This window comes from Pelophylax lessonae (assembly GCF_965119305.1).
Source record: "Pelophylax lessonae genome assembly, chromosome: 1".
In the NCBI taxonomy this organism is placed as follows: domain Eukaryota; kingdom Metazoa; phylum Chordata; class Amphibia; order Anura; family Ranidae; genus Pelophylax; species Pelophylax lessonae.
In genome coordinates, this window is record NC_138768.1 from 850556339 (window position 1) to 850579708 (window position 23370).

The window sequence follows — 23370 nt, forward strand, 5'->3', positions numbered from 1 at the left end:
GTTTACAACTCTAAGTGAAAATGTACAAATTGGGCCCAATTAGCCATTTACCCTCCCCGGTGTCATGTGACTCGTTAGTGTTACAAGGTCTTAGGTGTGAATGGGGAGCAGGTGTGTTAAATTTGGTGTTATCGCTCTCATTCTCTCATACTTGTCACTGGAAGTTCAACATGGCACCTCATGACAAAGAACACTCTGAGGATCTGAAAAAAAGAATTGTTGCTCTACATAAAGATAGGCCATAAGAAGATTGCCAGGACCCTGAAACTGAGCTGCAGCATGGTGGCCAAGACCATACTGCAGTTTAACAGGACAAGGTTCCACTCAGAACAGGCCTCACCATGGTCGACCAAAGAAGTTGAGTGCATGAGGTTGTCTAAGGGAAATAGATGTATGAGTGCTGCCAACATTGCTGCAGAGGTTGAAGGGGTGGGGGGGGGGGTCAGCCTGTCAGTGCTCAAACCATACGCAGCACACTGCATCAAATTGGTCTGCATGGCTGTCGTCCCAGAAGGAAGCCTCTTCTAAAAATGATGCACAAGAAAGCCTGCAAACTGTTTGCTATAGACAAGCAGACTAAGGACATGGATTACTGGAACCATGTCCTGTGGTCTGATGAGACCAAGATAAACTTATTGGGTTCAGATGGTGTCAAGCTTGTGTGGTGGCAACCAGGAGAGGAGTACAAAGACAAGTGTGTCTTGCCTACAGTCAACCATGGTGGTGGGAGTGTCATGGTCTGGGGCTGCATAAGTGCTGAAGTTCATCGAGGGAACCATGAACCCTATTGAGCATCTGTGGGGCATCCTCAAACGGAAGGTGGAGGAGCGCAAGGTCTCTAATATCCACCTGCTCTGTGATGTCATCATGGAGGAGTGGAAGAGGACTCCAGTGGCAACCTGTGAAGCTCTGGTGAACTCCATGCCCAAGAGGGCCCCAGGCAATGCTGGAAAATAATGGCGGCCACACAAAATTTTGACATTTTGGGCCCAATTTGGACATGGTCACTTAGGGGTGTACTCACTTTTGTTGCCAGCGGTTTATACATTAATGGCTGTGTGTTGAGTTATTTTGAGGGGACAGAAAATTTACACTGTTATACAAGCTGTACACTCACTAATTTACATTGTAGCAAAGTGTCATTTCTTCAGTGTTGTCACATGAAAAGATATAATAAAATATTTACAAAAATGTGAGGGGTGTACTCACTTTTGTGAGATACTGTATGTATGTATGTATATATATATACTGTATATAGATATATATATCTGCCCAAAGAGTTTATGGGAGTTCTTAGTTCAGAGTAATCCCCCATTGTGGATGAATGTGTCATCGTTTCAATGTACTTACGTTGGGTCGTTGGCCAAATTAAGGAAGAGGCATACATTGTCCATTGAGCCGTTCTCCTCAAAGTCTGATTTAAAGAACCTGGCAGTCTCCATATTGACCTGTGAGGAAACAAGATGGCTGACATTTAATGCAGTCCCTGTTCACATGGTCTCTATATAAAATTAATCTTACCAGTGGCAATGGTGTCTTCCCATAGAGCAGGGGTCTTTAAACTTTCTAAACTAAGGGCCAGTTTACTGTCCTTCAAACTTTAGGGGGACTGGACTGTGGCCAGTGGGAGAAGAAAATGTCCTGGAGTCACTGAGATTAAACAATGCCCCATCATTGGTATTAGGGGGTGTAGTAGTGCCCCATCATTGATGTCACTGGGAGAAACAGTGCCCCATTTTTGGTATCAGTGGGAGGAATAGTGCTCCATCATTGTTGTCAGTGGAAGGAATAGTGCTCCATCATTGGTGTCAGTGGGAGGAATATTGCCCCATCATTGGTATCAATGGGAAGAGCAGTGCCCCATTTTTGGTGTCAGTGTGATGAATAGTGCTCCATCATTGGTGTCAGTGGGAGGATAGTGCCCCATCATTGGTGTCAGTGGGAGGAATAGTGCTCCATCATTGGTGTCAGTGGAAGGAATAGTGCTCCATCATTGGTGTCAGTGGAAGGAATAGTGCTCCATCATTGGTGTCAGTGGGAGAAATAGTGCTCCATCATTGGTGTCAGTGGGAGGAATAGTGCTCCATCATTGGTGTCAGTGGGAGGAATAGTGCTCCATCATTGGTGTCAGTGGAAGGAATAGTGCCCCATCATTGCTGTCTGTAGGAGGAATAGTGCCACATTGATGCTCTCAATGGGAGTAATAGTGCCCAATTATTGGTGCCAGTGGGAGTAATAGTGTTCCATAGTTGATATGAATGGGAGGAACATTGCCCCATTATTGATATTAATGGGAGAAATAGTGCACCATTGTTGGTGTCAGTGGCAGAGACCACTGTCAGCTACAGTGGTGTAAATAAAAAATAAAAGCAAGCAAAGCGCTGCATCTGGCCTCCTGGGCCGCAGTTTGGCAACCACTGCCATAGATCATAGTATGCATGCAATAATGAATTTTATATAAACAATCTTTTGGTAATCAGAACGTCTTACCATCATATAATATTTATAATTAGCTTTAATACCCAGAGTAAACATCAAAGAGTGGAATATGGATCCCATCGGGGATCCAGAAGAAGGAGGTTAATGCTCATTTAATAATTTAAAAAAAAAAAAAAAAAAAAAAGGCCCTGAAGGCGCAGAACATCAGAACATTGTCACTTACGCCCATTGCAGCAAAAACAATTGCAAAGTTGTCATCACTGTAGTCCATCACATCTTTAGATTTCTTCACCAGGCCGGCCTGTCTGCAGATCTGAGCAGCTATCTGGAAAAGGGGGCAGAACACATGGTCAACCACAACATCATAACATACCAAGGAGAAGGGAGGTCAAAGAAGAAGTTTTGTTTAATTGACCAATTTATTAGACAAGCACACAACGACACTGTATTATGACATCAATGGGTTCTGTAAATAATAAACTGGAGTGTTTAAAGATCATCCTTTTATGCAGAGCAAAGGAACAGGTTCACATTCATCAACACCCCCCTATTTCCCAGCAGCATACCAGCAGCATATACTTTCCTTTCCATGTCTCTACGAGTGAAGATAGGAAGTTTTGTGTAAAGCCCCGTACACACGATCAGATTATAGAACGATCTGTCGTCCGTTTTTTGTGGCATGCTAGTCTGATGTGGAAAGTGAAGAGGTTTTTTTCATACGAATTTTCCCGTACGACAGAATTCTACTTCAGAAGTGATGTCTTGTGTTGGATTGCTTTGTATGTGTTCTTTCGCCTCGGAGCATGCCTAGTCTTGCTCTTAAGATTTTTTTCCGTTTGAAAACTGTACTAATGAGACGAAAATTTTCCTTCAGATTTTCTTATCGTGTGCACGGGGCTTAAGTTCCAAATTGCTCTGGTTGAAGTTTACAAAGGTCCCCCATGCCCCCATCCCGCATGAGATCACTGGAACAATCACCAAGCAGCTCTGCTGTCATATATGGTAAATTACAATCTCTACCATGCCTAGGAGCCCCATGTATTACCTTTGGCTCCTGAAAGTTGAACAGAGTGACGGGAGAGTGAAGGAAATGTATTATACTAGGAAAATTTAAATAAGTAACACGCTTATGGCACTTTTCCACTGCAAGTACCGGCTCGTACCGGCTCAGCTCTACTCGGCCCTGCTTGGCCCGGTTTGCTTTTCCACTGCTGGTACCGCACGGTATAGTGTCAGAACGGTTCGGTACGGTACACAGTATAGGTTTGCTTTTCCACTAAAGTAGTACTAAAGTTAAGTGGGTGGGATAACAACGGGGTGGGTGGGATTCTCTGACCAATCAGTGGCTAGTAGTGACTGCATGCAAAGGATTGTGGGATATGGTACCAGTTTGGTACCTGTTGGAACCACAATCGAGTAGGTACTGTTTTTTCAGAGCCGTACCGTACCGTACCGTTCGGTTCCATGCAGTGGAAAAGCAAACCTATACCGTACCGTACCGAACCGTTCCGACCCTATACCATGCGGTACCAGCAGTGGAAAAGCACAAAAGCGTGCCGAACCGGTACGGTTCCATGCAGTGGAAAAGCGCCATTAAAAACGAGTCCTCACTGACCCCTCGTAGATGCAGGCACGGTGAAGCAATTCATAATCCACAATACAAGCAGTTGAGTCTTTCAAATTGGGACTGAAGCATAGGCATGCACCCAGGGTGTGCAGAATGTGCCTGGGCACACCCTAATCACCCCATGTGCATTAGCATTATCACTCTATGTGCAAGCAGGAAGATGGAAAAGATCTCCCTCTTCCTGGCTCCACCATAAGAGAAGTGTTTACGCACTTCTCTTGACCAATGTAGAATAGATGTCACCCCCAAACTCTTAGGCTGCTTAAAGCCAAAGGCTCCACCCCCATGCCATAAACCTTTCCCTTTACCTAAATAATTGAGACCACACCGTGCTTGGAGTTAATTGGCCACAGCAGCCCTTTTATTAACCCTTTTACCTTAAAATTAACATAAGGAGAAAAAACATTCCTTACAAACATAAAACAATCAGTCATTAGGCCTGTTGGTCTTTGAGGCTCCTCCAAATAATTCCAAATCCTGCACTGCGGGACCTGTGCCCTGATAGGCCTCCAGCCGCGTCACCGGCTCGGAGACAAACCACTCCCCGCAGTGCCACCATTTTGAATTCCATTTAAACTGACATTAAATGGAATGCACCATAGGGACCCATACCAACGATGAGTCCCAACCATACCCTTATCCTAAACTGTTCACCTCCCCCGCCAGCAAAGACCAACAAAACGCCCAGCTGCCATGACAATATAAAATTCCCCCAGAAAGGACAGAAAGCACAAAAGACATGAATCAAAATCAACCATAACAGTCCCAGAAATTAGGGAGGGCGGGTGGGAAGCTTCTTCTTCCTTCGTCCGTTGAACTTCCACTGACCTCCAATCTGAGGGGCCACCCCTCCTAACTGTACCTCAACCCCTCCCAAACCTGATACACCAATCCCTGAATACCCCCCAACTCAAAACAATTTAATTTAACTCACACCTGCCCTGTCTCCCCTCTTCACATGGTCATGTCTGCCCTGCGCTATTTTTTTTTTTTTTTTTTTCTCGCTTCGGGCCTTGCTTGACCAATGTAGAATAGATGTCACCCCCAAACTCTTAGGCTGCTTAAAGCCAAAGGCTCCACCCCCATGCCATAAACCTTTCCCTTTACCTAAATAATTGAGACCACACCGTGCTTGGAGTTAATTGGCCACAGCAGCCCTTTTATTAACCCTTTTACCTTAAAATTAACATAAGGAGAAAAAACATTCCTTACAAACATAAAACAATCAGTCATTAGGCCTGTTGGTCTTTGAGGCTCCTCCAAATAATTCCAAATCCTGCACTGCGGGACCTGTGCCCTGATAGGCCTCCAGCCGCGTCACCGGCTCGGAGACAAACCACTCCCCGCAGTGCCACCATTTTGAATTCCATTTAAACTGACATTAAATGGAATGCACCATAGGGACCCATACCAACGATGAGTCCCAACCATACCCTTATCCTAAACTGTTCACCTCCCCCGCCAGCAAAGACCAACAAAACGCCACCAGCACCCAAGGGTGACACCTTACCCTTGCGTGCCCCTCCAAACCCTCAAGGCTCGCTGGATCCCATCCTGTAATCCCAGGGCCCATAAATCTATACCCACCGCATGGAGGTGGACTCCATCATCCCGCAGATACCGCCATGTGTCCACTTCCAACTCCAGGTGGCGAACCACCAACCCCCCATTCCGACACACAAAGCGCCCCACTTCCTTGTTCAACTTAATCCGAGCCTTATTAAGGCGCGCGACCGACCTGGCCATGCGCCAGGACGTGCGGGCCACCATATCCGACCAAACTACAAGCAGCGCCGGAAAAGCCGTGCGCAGCCGAAGGAAATCCAACTTTATGTCCCTGATCAAGGCCCGCGCGGACCTGGCCCCCAAATCGTTGCCCCCGGCATGCAGCACCAAAACATCTGGCTGCCTGTCCAACCGGGCGAAACGATGCACTTCGGGAAGGACCCTGCCCCAAGTAAGCCCCGGCACCCCCAGCCACCTGACACAAGCCTCGTGCCGAGAAAAACCAAGTTGTCTACCATTAGGACGCACATCAGCTCTCCGGGCCCCCCAGAAAACATACGAGTGTCCCACGATCCAAACAAGGCAGGGTTCCAAACCTACAAGAAAAGGGGACAAAAGGAAAAGAAAACCAACCAATAATCAGATAACCAGCCGGGCCCACACCCCCCCAGCGACAAAACCACCCCCCGTACATACCCTACACCAACAGCTGTGGACGAACGTACAACAAGAACCTCCTAGACTCCCAGCGCCCAATGCGTTTGACCGCATCGTCATTCAATCCCCAGCGTGCAGCCTCAGTGGCCGCCCCGATCCGAAAGGAATGAGATGCAAACCTACTGGCATCCAAACCCAAAGAGCCCACACACCTTCTGAACACCGATACAAATTGAAAACGAGATAACGACGACCCGTCCGCATGCATTAAAAATGAACCGGGCCGCGAAGGGCGGATTGCCCAGTAATCCCGAACCGCCCCTACCGGGCACAGCGGTGAAGACGGCACCGCGAACAACCGGACACGGACCCCCTTGCCACTCTGGTCCGTTTTGGACTGTCGAAGGAGGATAGTAACCCCCTCCCGACCGACAGAGACATCCTGACCCAATAGGCCCCCCGGCACCGTCCGGGAGGAGCTGACCAATTCCCCAATCCGGAAAGCCCCGAAAAAAGCGAGAGAAAAGGCCGCCTTAAACAACACCACCTCGTAACTCGAGGCGCAGTGCTCCCCCAATTGCCGGCAGACGTCCTGCAAAAGAGCGAAGGACACCGGGCGCCTAGTGTCCCTCCTCCGATAAGCCCTGGAATAGCCCCGTAACGCTTGTCTCACCCTGAAGTCCTTCGTGTAATCCTGACAACCCAGAAATTTAAACAGAAAGGCCAAGCCGGACAACTTGCGAGCCACAGCGGAAGCCGACGCGCCCCTCTCAAAATGATCAGAGACAAAAGAAAGTAACACCCACCTGACCTCCGGACCCAGAGGATCCACCGATGCCACCCGCAACACCTCCAGCCACTCCAACCATACCTTGCAATAAGCCGACCACGTGGACTCGCTCACCGACTTCCTGATCCATCCAGCGAGGACCCCAAGGCAATCCCCCATAGCCACTCCGGACACGTGACTCCGCGTTGCTCCGCTGCCGGTGCCAACTCCCGGAACCTGTCCCACTGAAAACGAGACAGCGCGTCAGCAATATCATTCTTAACCCCCGGAATGTGCACAGCGTACAGGAAAACATTCAACCGTAGACACCGCAAAACCAAATACCTGAGGAGGCGCACCACCGGCTGAGACGAAGCCGACGCGCGGTTGATCACCTGAACCACCCCGAGATTGTCGCAATGGAGGCGAACCTTCAGGTTCCTGAACTCCGCCCCCCAAATCTCCAGGGCCACCACCACCGGGAACAGTTCCAGCAACACCAAGTTGCTGACCAGCCCCGCTACCTGCCATGCCCCCGGCCAAGGGGCGGCGCTCCACGCCCCCCGGTGAAAAGCCCCATACCCCGCCGAACCAGCAGCATCGGTAAACAGTTCCAAATCAAAGTTGCTGATCGGCCCGGCCATCCACAAGGATCTACCATTGTATGTGGCCAAAAAACCGTGCCACAGACGCAAGTCATCCCTGTGTTCCCTGTTGAGCCTGACGAAGTGAGTGGGCAACTTCACCCCCGAAGTCGCCGCCGACAGCCGTCGGCAGAAAACCCGGCCCATGGGCATAATGCGGCAGGCAAAATTCAATTTACCCAGCAACGACTGCAAGCTGCGCAACTGAATCTTGCGCAAACCCAGCACCCCTTCAATTTCAGCTCTCAAAGCCCCCAATTTATCCTCCGGTAGGCGACACTCCATGGCCTCCGAATCCACGACAATGCCCAGGAAGCTGAGCACCGTGGACGGGCCTTCCGTCTTGTCGGGGGCCAACGGAATGCCGAAGCTCCCGGCCACATGCTGCAACGTGGCAAGCAGGATCGCGCACCCGTTGGAAGAGGGCGGGCCCACACACAGAAAGTCGTCCAAATAGTGGATCACCGAATTCACACCGGAAACCTCCCGAACCACCCACTCCACAAAGGAACTGAAGGTCTCAAACAGCGCGCACGATATGGAGCAGCCCATAGGAAGGCAGCGATCCACATAATACGCCCCTTGCCACCGGCAGCCCAGCAATCGAAAACTGTCCGGGTGAACCGGGAGCAACCTGAACGCCGCCTCAATGTCCGATTTGGCCATCAAGGCCCCCCGCCCATAATGTCGCACCCAGGCCACCGCGGCGTCAAAGGAAATGTAAGACACCGTACAGGCATCCGGGTCGATGGCGTCATTCACGGACCCACCCTTTGGGAAGGAGAGGTGGTGAATGAGGCGAAACTTGTTGGGTTCCTTCTTGGGAACCACCCCCAACGGCGAAACCACCAAGTCACGCACCGGCACCTCCGAGAACGGGCCCGCCATGCGACCGAGAGCCACTTCCTTGTGCAACTTATCCGACACCACCAAAGGGTGGCGCAATGCCGAACGCAAATTCCTCGCCATCGGCGGCACCGAGGCCAAAGAGCAAGGGATACGAAAACCCACCGCAAAACCCTCCCCCAGAAGTCGGGCAGCCGCCCTATCGGGGTACCTATCTAGAAAAGGCCGCAGCCTTTCCACCCTCACCGGCGTCGTCCCCTTTGTGCGAAGGCTCTCCGGACCGCCCTTTTCCGGACTTAAAACACCGAGCCAAGGAATGGGAACCTCCGCAACCGGAGCATTCATGTTTGAAGCGACATGTGCCACCGAACTTACAGGAACCCTCATTAAATTGCCAGCAGAAACCCCTCCTCTTTGCGGCCGGCTGTCCCAGGGTCGCAGAACCACCGGCCCCCCCTGGAAAAAACTGATTCGGAGCCTTCGCAGACGACATGAGCCGCATCCACAGGCTGATGTCCTTGTGGTCCCACCGCAAGGACGGCCTAACCGCCTTCCGCTGCCGGAACTGTTCGTCGTACCGCAGCCAGGCCGACCCCCCGTAAACCCGATAGGCTTCCCCTACAGCGTCCATGTAGCAGAACAGGGCCGAGCAGTTTTCCGGCGCCTTTTCCCCTATGACGCCCGCCAGAATGGCAAAGGCCTGCAGCCAATTGGCGAAGGTCCGAGGGATAAGCCGATAGCGTCGCGCCTCCTCGTCCTCCTTCTTGCGCTCCTCCGGTTTAACCCTGTCCAGGTGAAACTTCTCGAGGGGCAACAGCGTGAAGATTTCCACGTACTCACCCTTCCAGATCTTCTCCCGGACTTCCTGCTTCAAATGTGCCCCCAACGGGCCCTCAAAACAAACATATACCTCACCTTTCGCTGAATCGTCCAGGCGAACAGCGTCCGCCTTCCCCTCCTTCGCCGTCCCGGTCTTGTCCCCCGCCGCCCCGGCCGTCACCGCCACCACTGCCGGCGCACCAACAACCTGGGGAGGGGCCCCAGCCCCCCCCGCAACTAGCCCCGTGGAAGACGGCCCCGCCAGCCCCGGGGCCCCCCCCGGCTCCGTGCCCGAGCCCCCCGCCGGAGGCACCCAAGCCGCCGCTGGAGACAAGCGGCCCCCGTCCCCCGGGGGCAAACGCCCCAAGAGGTCCCGTAGACCCAGGAGGAAGCCCCTCAAACCCCCATCATCACCCCCTTCCGGGGTCCCCGCCCCCACTGGCCGGGACACCCCCACCCCCTGAGCCCCTCCAGCACTCCCACCCCCCACATCAAACAAGCCCCGCAAATCAGACAAAGCCAGAGAAGGAATTGTGACCTCACCTGTCTGCCCAGGGGGGGCGCCCCCAGCCGCCGATCCAGCCTCCCTCGTCGCCGACCGACCACCGACATCCTCTTCCACATCCGATCCGGACACCTCGCCTTCCGAACGATCGTCCCCGGGCACCGCCGACATCCGTCCACCAGGTGTCGCACTCCCGCCATCTGCAGAGCCGAGCGACAGGCGTCCACGCCCCCGTACTCCAGCTCCGCCCGACGGAGACCTCTGTGAACCAGCCGAACTTCCGATGACCCGGCCACGTGACTTGCCCCGCCGCGTCATCTCTCTGCGCCCAGCCGAGGCCGACTCCGAGTCCCGCCGATCACCGCTGCCACCGGCTGCCATGAAGCCGCTCCCACGCCGAGGCACCCCTCCGACCGGAGCATCGCCAGTAGGGAAGCCCGCCAGTCCAGTAGCACCCCGGCGAGAGGGACGGGGAGAGACCGAAGGCCGCCTCCCCCCACTACCCCCAGAGCTCCGTCCATGCAGAGGATTCCTCCCAGAGGCGCGCACGGCCGCAGCAGGAGTACGCTTAGCCGGCGGCCCTGAAGGGTCCCTGTCGGGGCTCCTAGGATGACGCTGAGCTCGAGGGGAAGGGTCCGGTGAAAAACGCTCCGGCGGCCGTGACCGCCGAGCCCGCGGGACCGCAAGCCCCTCCGAATCCTGTGCAGAGTCCTGAACCCCCATCAACGTGGAGACCTGGGACCGGAGCCACTCAGTCCCCTTCACCGCGGCAGCGGCCTTAATTTGCTCCAGCAAAACGTCCAAATCCGCCATCACAGACCAGGGAAGCTGAGGTGAGATGCTCTGCAGTGAAAAAGGTGGGTGACCAAGCTTCTTCTTCCTTCGTCCGTTGAACTTCCACTGACCTCCAATCTGAGGGGCCACCCCTCCTAACTGTACCTCAACCCCTCCCAAACCTGATACACCAATCCCTGAATACCCCCCAACTCAAAACAATTTAATTTAACTCACACCTGCCCTGTCTCCCCTCTTCACATGGTCATGTCTGCCCTGCGCTATTTTTTTTTTTTTTTTTTTCTCGCTTCGGGCCTTGCTTTCACTGTGTTGGCAGAGAGATCAATGTCCTGCGGTCATATAAATGTAGACACACACATGTGTTTGAGCTTTAGGGTGCACATCGCACACCTTAATGCAATTGGCTGCGCACACCTATGGACTGAAGATTCTACTCTTTATTCCCCCCCCCCCCCCTTCTTCTTACAATAGAGCCTTACTTTACCAGAGTTCCATGGAATCCTGGAGTTAATTCGAAGGTTGCTAGGGGTTCCTTGAACAATGAGAAATTTCTGCATCTAGGAAAGTATTTAATTTTAACAATTGCCTTTTTAGCTATCTCTATGTAGCACTGTCCCTGCAAGGACTGCCAAATGTACACTTCTCTGGTCCTCCTGAGTTACCAACAGCAAGCTTGAGATGGACAGTTTCTCACTCTTTTTTCCTTGGCTCGCTCCAATAACCAGTCCAGGGGTATTTGGTTGTTTTGTGTTTTATTATAAATTAGGGATAGGAGAAGGGAATAGTGGGATACTCTGAATAAACTATACACAATGTTAGAGGACTTCCATGTTCATGTACAGCCAGGCTGTTGATTCACCCTGCCACTAAAGGTGAATTTGGGTTAAGCCTCTTTCCTAAGATGATTTGGTGAACTATGGGTTATCTTCAGGACACTCTCCTTAGCATCCTCTCTCTCTCTCTTGACCGCTGACATCCATTCACTGACTACTCTGCTCCTGGAGTGGCCCCCCTCAGGTCAGGCCCCTTGACATGAGCCCCTGAACTCAAGATACTGTTTTTCCAGGGTTCCCAGTGTCTCCCCTTTAGTCAGCTCTCCTAGACTTCTGGGTTCAGCTCCGTTCCTCTGGCCCTCAGGATGACCTCCTGCGACCACGTGCCGCTGCTAGAGGAGGAGGCAGCCGCCCCCTCCCTCCGGGACTCTGCTCTCCGGCCAAAGACCCCGCAGCACATGTGCTCCTAGCTTTTATACAATATCACAGAATGCACTGAGGCAATTTGCCACTGCCAATCACCAGAACGGTATCAAAGCATTCATTTGTCAGGTTTCCTCCCACTGTCCAACATGCCTCCCTATTGGACCAGTGGGAAACACTCTCTAGACGCAATGAATCGCATACTGAGCACACTGAGCTGACCTCACTAACAGATCCTGCTCTCTGGTAAGCAAAGAGTAATATAGATTTGCCTGCATCCCCTCTAATAAGTAGACAGAGCCAAAACCTATACTCACTAGCACCTACCTAGGAGGGTGTTACAAAAAAAAAAAGGGGGGGGGGGGAGTATGCATTCTGCTCATTGACCAATACTTTAAGGAGAATTATTTCCACTAACCAATGCTGAAAGCAGCATTCTTCCTACTGATCAATAATTTAATGGGGCATTCTCTCCACTGGCCAAAAATGTCCTGCTGGTTTTGAATCAGATCTGTCATATTACCCTGTTTTAAGCTATTGAGCTCTGTAAACAACAACTTTCTTTCAGCAAAGCAGTAAAGATTATCTTGGTAAACCTTTGAAAATGAGCTTAAAGCACATCCCCAGCTTATTTATTTTTTAATTTTATTATTATTATTATTATATATACTGTATATATATATATATATATATATATATATATATATACACACATTTTTTTTTCTGCGACTTTGCTTTTAATATGTAAGTATCAGAGTTTTAGATTTTTTTTTTTTTAAATCTTTGAGGGAACTTATTGGTGTGTTTCCTTTATCCATATATGATCTTTTTAGCTTAAACTAGCTCTTATTTACAGAAAATTTGTACTAAGCTCCTGAAGAGTGGATGATAACTCCACGAAACGCGTAGAGCCATAAAATATGAAATATGAAGATTTATCAGGACATGGATTACGCAATATGTATGAAAGAGTCTATGAGCCACTGGATGTATTCTTGCTATGTATTTGATATATATATGCCGTTGTATGATATTTTTATCTGCTATTATATATCTATTTATTATGTGTATATGCCTGGAAAGACATTTCCTTTACTACCTTTTGTATGTCCCTACCTGAATTGTCTGTATCTGTACTGTGAATATGTGAGATTCTATTTATTCTATTTATTAATTACTGCTGCATGATCCATTATTTTATCGTGCAGCAAGAAATAAACGAATATCTTGAAACTATTTTATCTTTATTTTCATTTGAATATTTGCAATAGCAACCTACCTCATATAAAGTCCCATTATCCTTACGCCCCCCCTGTTGTGTATATATATATATATATATGTATATATATATATATATATATAAATATATAAATATATATATATATTTTATAGCAAACCCAGATATTTTGAAAAAAAAAAGTTGTAGCTCCTCAAACAATATTTACATCTGTAAAAACACCTCCTCGCCACTTTGTGGATTGAACGATGGCCAGAGTCATTCAACCAACTTCCTATATATCCAGGATGTCGCAAAACATCCCAGTGGGAGTTAACTATTTGACTGGACACAATATACAATACTAGAGACAACTGGGATGGCATCATCACATCAATGCTGCTCTCTGCAATAGTGAAGATCAGCAGATGCCACCACAGGGAGAAGAAAAAGAAGACCCAAGCATATCATGTGACTGGCCATAAGACCAAAAAAGGTAGAAAATGTATTAAGACTTTTTTTTTTTTTAATAACTGAAATATTTAAGGGTTTTACATTTTAGAATATTACTTTATAAATAAAGGAAATGTTTACAAATCACTATGCATTCATTTGATGAACTATAATTTGGAATCCACCAGTACGATCCTGTTCCTGACCAAGGTCACCACACCTGCTGATGACCTGCCATTGTGACCACAATATTCTGAACTATAGACTACCTAGGTGTCACCATGGTGCCTTCTTCATATTCAAAGCCTCCATTATTACTGCCAATGTCACGTCCAAAACATTACCTCATTGTGGGGGAGACCCGCCGCTGAGAAGATTGGGATTTTCTGCCCTCGAGCAATGCTGTTCATGACGTCTATGGGTGAGATTCCAGTCTGGATCATTTCCTCAGGGTAGGTTCGACCGTAAGGGTTGATTGGTTGACCTTAATATTATGAAAATAAAATGACTTAGATATTACATCAAATATACTCTTTACCAACTGACCAATGGGGGACAGCACATCTAATACTGATACTTACGGTGAAGGTATCCTTAACCAAATTCCTAGATACTTTTGGCACTCCAGAGAAGAGAGTTGCAGCATCACCCAACTGCAACAAGTATTGCAGATAGGACAGATACATGGAGTATCTGTAAACTTTCCCCTGACGTCTTGTTTCCAGGATACATCTGTTTTGTGCTTCCTGAAACTTGTTTCACTTTGGTATACTCATGTTCAATAAGAGTGCCTTAGAACAGGGGTCTCCAAACTTACTAAACAAAGGGCCAGTTTACTGTCCTTCAGACTTTAAGGGAACTGTGGCCATCGGGAGCAGAAAATATCCCAGGATCAGTTGGAGCAAACAATGACCTATCTTTGGTGTCAGTGAGAGGAATTGTGCCCCATTGTTGGTGTCTTTGGTTGGAATTGTGCCCCAACATTGGTGCAATTGGGCCCCATTGTTGGTGTTATTGGGAGGATTTGTGCCCCATCGCTTGTGTCATTGGGAGAAATTGTGCCCCATCGTTAGTGTCATTGGGAAGAATTGTGCCTCACCATTGGTGTCATTGGGACGAATCATGCCCCATTATTAGTGTCATTGGGCCCCATCGTTTAAGTCAGTGGAAGGAATCATGCCCCATTATTAGTGTCATTGGGCCCCATCGTTTAAGTCAGTGGGAGGAATCGTGCCCCATCATTGGTGTCATTGGGTCTCATTGTTGGTGTCATTATGAAGAATTTTGCCCCATCACTGGTGTCATTGGTAGTAATTGTGCTCCATGATTGCTGTCATTGGGAGGAACTGTGCCCCTTTGGACTTTAGAGGGGGCATCAGAAGCAGAAAATGTCCCAGCAATCAGTTGGAGTAAACAATGACCTCTCTTTGGTGTCAGTGAGAGGAATTGTGCCTCATCATTGGTGTCTTTGGTAGGAATTGTTCCCCATCATTGGTGTCATTGGGTTCATTGTTAGTGTCATTGGGAGGAATTGTGCCCGATTTTTTTGTGTCACTGGGAGGAATTGTGCCCCATTGTTGGTGGTTTTTTTTTGGAGGAATTGTGCCCCATCATTGGTGTCATTGGGAGTAATTGTGCCTCATCCTTGGTGTCATTGGGCCCATTGTTGGTGTCATTGGGAGGAACTGTGCCCCTTCGTTGGCATCAGTGAATGGAACAGTCCCCCAAGGGCCAGATAAAGCCATGCAAAGGGCCACATCTGGCCCCTGGGCTGCAGTTTGGAGACCACTGCCTTAGAGTAAAATTTCCTTAATGGCTAAAACTCCCATTGGACAGGGACTGAGGGTAGTTAGTTAGAGGTTAGCTGGAATAATTAAAATGAATTCCCTTCACTGTCGCTCTTCTTCTCTGACATCTTCTGCCAACATCTCTGGTCCCTAGCTGTGTATTACTTATGCTCTCCTGCCGCCTGTCCTTTATGTAGACAGACTTTATTTTAGGGTCATTGAAAGTAAGAAGGCTGCTGGAGGTCCATCATAAGTTTGCTTAGGGCCCCATAATCTGTAGTTAGGCCATTGTACCTAGTCATACCGGTATTGGGCCTGCAACTCATATTACATGGCCACCCTTACTCTTTTCCTTTGTATGAGTGGTAAGCTATTCAGGAAGCCACACTGTGTTCTGTATTTTGTCCCGACCTCATGCTATCCCAAAAACACAGACAATTTATCTTACCGTTGATATCTAAAAAGTCCTCAGCCATCACAGTTGGGCCCTTATCGATGGGTTTTCCGGAACCATTAAACACGCGGCCTGCAGCAGACAAGAGAATGCTTTAGTTATAAGTAGTATTCTTTTCTTTTTCTCACGTCTATACTGATCCCACCTGGTAGTAGAAATTTGCAGACAACAAGGTAACAAAACTTGATATTTTTTTACAGTGTACTTCCTGCCGCTGAATTACCGTCTGTGTGGCTTCCAGGGGATTTTGTGATGATTTAGTTCTCACACTAAAAAACATAATGCAAACATCCAACACACAGTACAGCTCTATATAGGGTCTGTATGTCAACAGGTTTGGGCTTGTGTTGATAGGCTAATAAAGCTTGCTTGGTGGTGCATTTTGCTTGTTCTTGAAATCAGTTTGAGACACAACTGAGATCATTTGGAGTACATTGACTGGTGTGGACAACTTCCTCCTAACCCTCAATTGACCTCCTCCTGATCCTTACTTGATCTCTTCCTGAACTTCAGTTGAGTTCTGCCTGACCTGCAGTTTACTTTCTCTTGACCTACAGTTGACTTTCTCCTGACCTGCACTTGACCTTTTCCTGATCTACAGTTGACTTCCTTCTAACATACACTTTACATCCTCCTGACCTGTACTTGACATCTGCCTGAGCTAAGGTTGACTTCCACCTGATCTGCAGTTTAGTAGTTTCGTTTTTACTTTCTCTTAACCTACAATTGACTTCCTTCTGACCAGCACTCGACCTTCTCCTGAGCTACGGTTACATAGTTATATAGTAAGTCAGGTTGAAAAAAGACACAGTCTATCTACTGTAGTTCCATACAGTTGACTTTCTCCTAGACTGTACTTGACCTCTTCCTGAGCTACAGTTGACTTTCCTCTGACCTGCACTTGACCTTCTCCTGAACTATAGTCGATTTCCTTCTTACCTGCACTTGACCTTCTCCTGAGCTATAGTTGACTTCACCCTGACCTGTAGTTTACTTTCTCTTGATCTACAGTTAACTTCCTCCCAACCTGCACTTGATCTCCTCCTGACCTACAGTTGACCTCCTCTCGACCTACAATTGACTTCCTTCTGACCTGCACTCGACCTTCTCCTGAGCTACGGTTACATAGTTATATAGTAAGTCAGGTTGAAAAAAGACACAGTCTATCTACTGTAGTTCCATACAGTTGACTTTCTCCTAGACTGTACTTGACCTCTTCCTGAGCTACAGTTGACTTTCCTCTGACCTGCACTTGACCTTCTCCTGAACTACAGTTGATTTTCTCCTTACCTGCACTTGACCTTCTCCTGAGCTATAGTTGACTTCCCCCTGACCTGTAGTTTACTTTCTCTTGATCTACAGTTAACTTCCTCCCAACCTGCACTTGATCTCCTCCTGACCTACAGTTGACCTCCTCTTGACCTACAATTGACTTCCTTCTGACCTGCACTCAACCTTCTCCTGAGCTACGGTTACATAGTTATATAGTAAGTCAGGTTGAAAAAAAACACAGTCTATCTACTGTAGTTCCATACAGTTGACTTTCTCCTAGACTGTACTTGACCTCTTCCTGAGCTACAGTTGACTTTCCTCTGACCTGCACTTGACCTTCTCCTGACCTACAGTTGACCTCCTCTCGACCTACAATTTACTTTCTCTTGACCTACAGTTGACTTCCTCTTACCTGCAACTGACCTTCTCCTGAACTACACTTGACCTCCTCCTGACCTTCACTTGACCTTCTCCTGAGCTACAGTTGACTTCCTCCTGACCTGTAGTTTACTTTCTCTTGACCTACAGTTGATGTCCTCCTGACCTGTACTTGACCTCCTCCTGAGCTAAAGTTGACTTCCTCCTGACCTGTGCTTGACCTCCTCCTGAGCTACAGTGACTTCCTCTTGACCTACAGTTTACCTTCTCTTGAACTACAGTAGACCTCTTCCTGACCTGCGCTTAACCTCCTCCTGAGCTACAGTTGACTACTTCCTGACCTGCAGTTTACTTTCTCTTGAAGTACAGTTGACTTCCTCCTGACCTGCACTTGACCTGCTCCTGACCTACGTTTCCTGCATCCCATTATAGTCCAGTAGTGCTCGTCCATGTGCTAGAGGTCTGAAATAAATTAAGGAATATGGCTCCCTGCAGTGCAACCCAATAGAATCAATCACGCTGTTGCTGTTACAGTAATAGACCCAAACAGACCTTGGATGCTACAATGGTGTGGGTGCAGCTGGGTGGCAAGGACCTGCAGGGCTTGGCTGTCAGTTTTACAGCTAAGTTCTGCTCTGTGTATCAGGAACACCAACAGCAGCTCCTGTGTATTGTTCCACCTATTTGTTATTGCATTGAACTGTGTCTGGTTACCGGCGTACTGTTTTATGATGCCATCTAGTGGCAGTTGAGGGCCACTACAACTTGTTTACTTATGTGATTTATCTCCCTCTGTCCTCCCCTCCTGCTTAGTACTAGTTATTTCAACCCTTGCTAGACCCTGCATAGTTCTTTCGTGTTCCATCAGTGTCAGAGACAGGGCTTAGGAAAGTGATTGTCTTCTTACTCCTCAAAAGACTGAGAAGAAAAACATCCCCTGTACCGCACTTATCTGAAGCAAAATTACATCGGATTCAAATTCTGTGTCTTATTGAGGAGTTAGGCTGTCTGTGGATGGTGCCAAGTCAGCAACTGACCAGACTGGGTCTATGGTGGGTATGCCAATGCAGCATTTGAAACACACCAGTATTTATGAAGCCTGCAAACAGCGAATGTAGGCTTCATTCATAAATAAGTGCTTGTATGCAAATGAAAGTGTTGTCTCTTGGTCTGCACATAACATCAGATCCTCTAACCTTTCAAATGAACATCCAGGCCACACCAGAAGCATTTGCACCACTCAATCATAAGGCAGGCTTTCTCCAACAGAAGCCCCTTTCTCACAGCTACATGTCATTAAACCATCATGGGGAACCTCAGCCACCCCTATTACAGAAATAAGGATAACAGAAAGTAGCTGCACAGGATGAACACTAGGATAAAAATTAGGGATCCTCGGCGGGTTAAATCTGAAATGTTCAGGTATTTCCCTGTGTAGAGCTGCACATCTGCCTATAGAGTTGGGGGGGGAGGTGGCGGTGCGGTGAGTCCGGTTCTCAGCGTGCCTGTGCCCGCTCTGGTGGTTAATGTCAGGTCCATTTCCCGGCACTCGGGGACAATCAGCGCGATTCTCCTTGTCACTGCTCATCACATTCACATCCCTATCGGGAGGGGAACTCGCTGACCATGAAAGGTCAATAATCTTGTCAGCCACTTCAGCGTTTACGCTGTTCCGTGTTCTCTGCGCTCCTGTCTTATGTATCACTGATTCCGAGAGGAGGGGGGGAACAATCATTTAAAGGGATCAAGGTAAGAATATAGATCAGCCTGCCTGGGGGTGCCCTTCCAGCTCACCCGTGCCGTGCGTCACCGCCATCCGGGCAGGAGACACCAACTCTGCTGCTACTTCCAGGAGACACCAACTCTGCCGCTACATCCAGGAGAACCAACTCTGCCGCTACTTGTAGGGACTTCCAGGAGACACGAACTCTGCCGCTACTTCCAGAAGACACCAACTCTGCCGCTACTTCCAGGAGACACCAACTCTGCTGCTACTTCCAGGAGACACCAACTCTGCCGCTACATCCAGGAGAACCAACTCTGCCGCTACTTGTAGGGACTTCCAGGAGACACGAACTCTGCCGCTACTTCCAGAAGACACCAACTCTGCCGCTACATCCAGGAGAACCAACTCTGCCGCTACTTCCAGGAGACACCAACTGTGCCACTACTTCCAGGAGACACCAACTCTGCCGCTACTTCCAGGAGACACCAACTCTGCCGCTACTTCCAGGAGACACCAACTCTGCCGCTACTTCCAGGAGACACCAACTCTGCCGCTGCTTCCAGGAGACACCAACTCTTCCGCTACTACCAGGAGACACCAACTCTGCCGCTACTTCCAGGAGACACCAACTCTGCCGCTATTTCCAGGAGACACCAACTCTGCCGCTACTTCCAGGAGACACCAACTCTGCCGCTAATTCCAGGAGACACCAACTCTGCCGCTGCTTCCAGGAGACACCAACTCTGCCGCTACTTCCAGGAGACACCAACTCTGCCGCTATTTCCAGGAGACACCAACTCTGCCGCTACTTCTAGGAGACACCAACTCTGCCGCTACTTGCAGGAGACACCAACTCTGCTGCTACTTGCAGGATACAGCAACTCTGCCGCTACTTCCAGGAGACAGCAACTCTGCCGCTACTTGCAGAAGACACCAACTCTGCCGCTATTTCCAGGAGACACCAACTCTGCCGCTACTTCCAGAAGACACCAACCCTCCCACTACTTCAAGGAGAACCAACTCTGCCGCTACTTCCAGGAGACACCAACTCTGCCGCTACATCCAGGAGACACCAACTCTGCCGCTACTTCCAGAAGACACCAACTCTCCCACTACTTCAAGGAGAACCAACTCTGCCGCTACTTCCAGGAGACACCAACTCTACCGCTACTTCCAGAAGACACCAACCCTCCCACTACTTCAAGGAGAACCAACTCTGCCGCTACTTCCAGGAGACACCAACTCTACCGCTACTTCCAGGAGACACCAACTCTGCCGCTACTTCCAGGAGACACCAACTCTGCCGCTACTTCTAGGAGACACCATCTCTGCCGCTACTTGCAGGAGACACCAACCCTCCCTCTACTTCCAGGAGACACCAACTCTGCCCCTACTTCCAGGAGACACCATCTCTGCCGCTACTTGCAGGAGACACCAACCCTCCCTCTACTTCCAGGAGACACCAACTCTGCCGCTACTTCTAGGAGACAACAACTCTGCCGCTATTTCCAGGAGACACCAACTCTGCCGCTACTTCTAGGAGACAACAACTCTGCCGCTATTTCCAGGAGACACCAACTCTGCCGCTACTTCCAGGAGACACCAACTCTGCCGCTACTTCCAGGAGACTTCAACTCTGCCGCTAGTTGCAGGGAATTCCAGGAGACATGCAGGCATTTCAGTTGGTTGATCTTATATAGACCTTTCAATAAATTTTAGAAGTCTGCATGAAGAAGTTCCTTCCCACAGGAGACAGCCAGATACATTTTCAAAAAAGCTCCATGTATTCTCATTGCAGAGCTCAAGCTCAGAGAATCAGCCTAGACTGAGATGATGTCATCAGTCTGCTGCAGGCATGGGGAAGCATTTCCTCAGTCTCCTCTCTTCCCCAGTTGAGGAAAGATCCGCTAAACTGTGTCTGGTCAGTATTGTTCCAATGTATGTTGACATCTAGTGGTGGCTTAGAGTCACTACAACTTGTTTATGGGCATTGGTATCGCCCCCCCTGACCTTCCCTTCTGTTTAGCGCTAGTTAGTCCACCCTTGCTAGTCACCTATTTGTTACTGTATTGAACTGGGTCTGGTTACTATCATTCCGATATATGCTGACACCTAGTAGTAGTTTAGGGCCTCTACAACCTGTATCTCTCTCTGTCCTCCCCTCCCGCTTAAGGCTAATTAGTCCACCCTTGCTGGTCACCTATTTGTTATTGCACTGAGCTGTATCTGGTTACTATAATTCTGATGTATGCTGACATCTAGTGATAGTTTGGGGCCACTACAGCTTGTTACCTGATATGATTAGGTATCTCATTCTGTCCTCCCCTCCAGTTTGGGGCTAGTTGGGCCACCCTGTCCAGTCACCTATTTGTTATTGCATTGAAGTGTATCTGATTACTATCATTCTGATGTATGCTGACACCTAGTGGTAATTTAGGCCCGCTAAAACTTGTTCACTTATGTTATTTGGTATCTTCCTGTGTCCACCCTTGCTAGTCCCCTTTTAGTTTTTACATTGAACTGTGTCTGATTTCTATCATTCTGATGTATGGTGACATCTAGTGGTAGTTTAGGGTCACTACAACTTGTTTACTTATGTGATTTGGTATCTCCCTCTGTCCTCCCCTCTTGTTTAGTGCTAGTTAGTTAACTACTGCTAGACACGCCCTGTTTCTTCCATGTTGCCTCAGTCAGCGATAGTTCTTTTCAGAGACAGGGCTTAGGAAATTAATTATTTTCTTACACTTTAAAAGACTGGAAAGACATCCTCAATGCCCCAATTTAAAAATTGCATTGGGTTCAACGTCTGTGTCTTATTGAGGAGGTAAAGAAGTATTCCAGGCATGATATATTTTACATAGTTACATGTATATAGTAACTATGTACTGTATATGCCATACCTAGAAAGTACTGAGAGGCTGATCTGTGTCTGACACTTGTCAACGTCGCCAAGTACTGCAAAGGCACCAGACGTTATGTGGTTGTGTCATCTCTGAGCCGGCATCTCAGTGCAGGAAGTAGGTTTTGTTATTTAGGCTTTCAATGCGCTATTCACTTTTATCCTGATGATGCCTGAACAAAGATGGTGCCATCCTTCTAGAGAGAAAAGCAGATAAAGGCATTGTCAGGCAGAGTATGAGGATCTCTATGAAAGGTAATAAAAACCTAGAAGTGTTATTTCGGCCATACACACTATACAATCTGATTGTAAAATCTATTTTTAAATTTCCTTCAGGGTCACCATACACATTATAATCTGACCATGCAATCTTTGTACAATCGCCTTTAGATTTACCAAAGCTATGTAATATGAGGACCTACCTAATCTGTCCAATCAAATATATCCGATCTGGCAGGCTCTTGTGCTACATAGTTGTTGGAAGATCTAAAGAAGATTGTACAATCAAATTGTAATGTGTGTGGTGAGCTTTCCATTTACCAGAAATTTAATCAAATACAGCATGACTGATGGTAGAAGGAACGAAGGCTGTACAATCAGATTGTATAGGGGAGCATTTATAAATAAAGAATGTTCTCAGTCTGATAGTGTATTCTACCACTAGATGTCCTCAGTCTGATAGAGTATTCTACCACTAGATGTCCTCAGTCTGATAGAGTATTCTACCACTAGATGTCCTCAGTCTGATAGTGTATTCTACCACTAGATGTCCTCAGTCTGATAGAGTATTCTACCACTAGATGTCCTCAGTCTGATAGCGTATTCTACCACTAGATGTCCTCAGTCTGTATTCTACCACTAGATGTCCTCAGTCTGATAGTGTATTCTACCACTAGATGTCCTCAGTCTGATAGTATATTCAACCACTAGATGTCCTCAGTCTGATAGAGTATTCTACCACTAGATGTCCTCAGTCTGATAGTGTATTCAACCACTAGATGTCCTCAGTCTGATAGAGTATTCTACCACTAGATGTCCTCAGTCTGATAGTGTATTCAACCACTAGATGTCCTCAGTCTGATAGTGTATTCTACCACTAGATGTCCTCAGTCTGATAGTGTATTCTACCACTAGATGTCCTCAGTCTGATAGAGTATTCTACCACTTGATGTCCTCAGTCTGATAGTACATTCTACCATTAGATGTCCTCAGTCTGATAATATATTGTACCACTAGATGTCCCCAGTCTGATAGTGTATTCTACCACTAGATGTCCTCAGTCTGATAGCGTATTCTACCACTAGATGTCCCCAGTCTGATAGAGTATTCTACCACTTGATGTCCTCAGTCTGATAGTATATTCAACCACTAGATGTCCTCAG

The 23370-nt window shown here is 48.1% G+C and overlaps 1 protein-coding gene across 1 annotated transcript in view; it reads right to left on the reverse strand.

Moving 5' to 3' along the window:
- ATP6V1B1 (ATPase H+ transporting V1 subunit B1) overlaps positions 1 to 23370 on the reverse strand; it is a 136184-nt gene that overhangs the window by 12133 nt on the left and 100681 nt on the right. The window contains exons 5-8 of the mRNA XM_082268735.1: positions 15708 to 15785; positions 13817 to 13956; positions 2663 to 2764; positions 1351 to 1448 (exon numbers count right to left, since the gene is read on the reverse strand). Of these exons, the coding sequence (XP_082124861.1) occupies positions 1351 to 1448; positions 2663 to 2764; positions 13817 to 13956; positions 15708 to 15785 (418 nt within the window). The remainder of the gene's footprint in view (positions 1 to 1350; positions 1449 to 2662; positions 2765 to 13816; positions 13957 to 15707; positions 15786 to 23370) is intronic.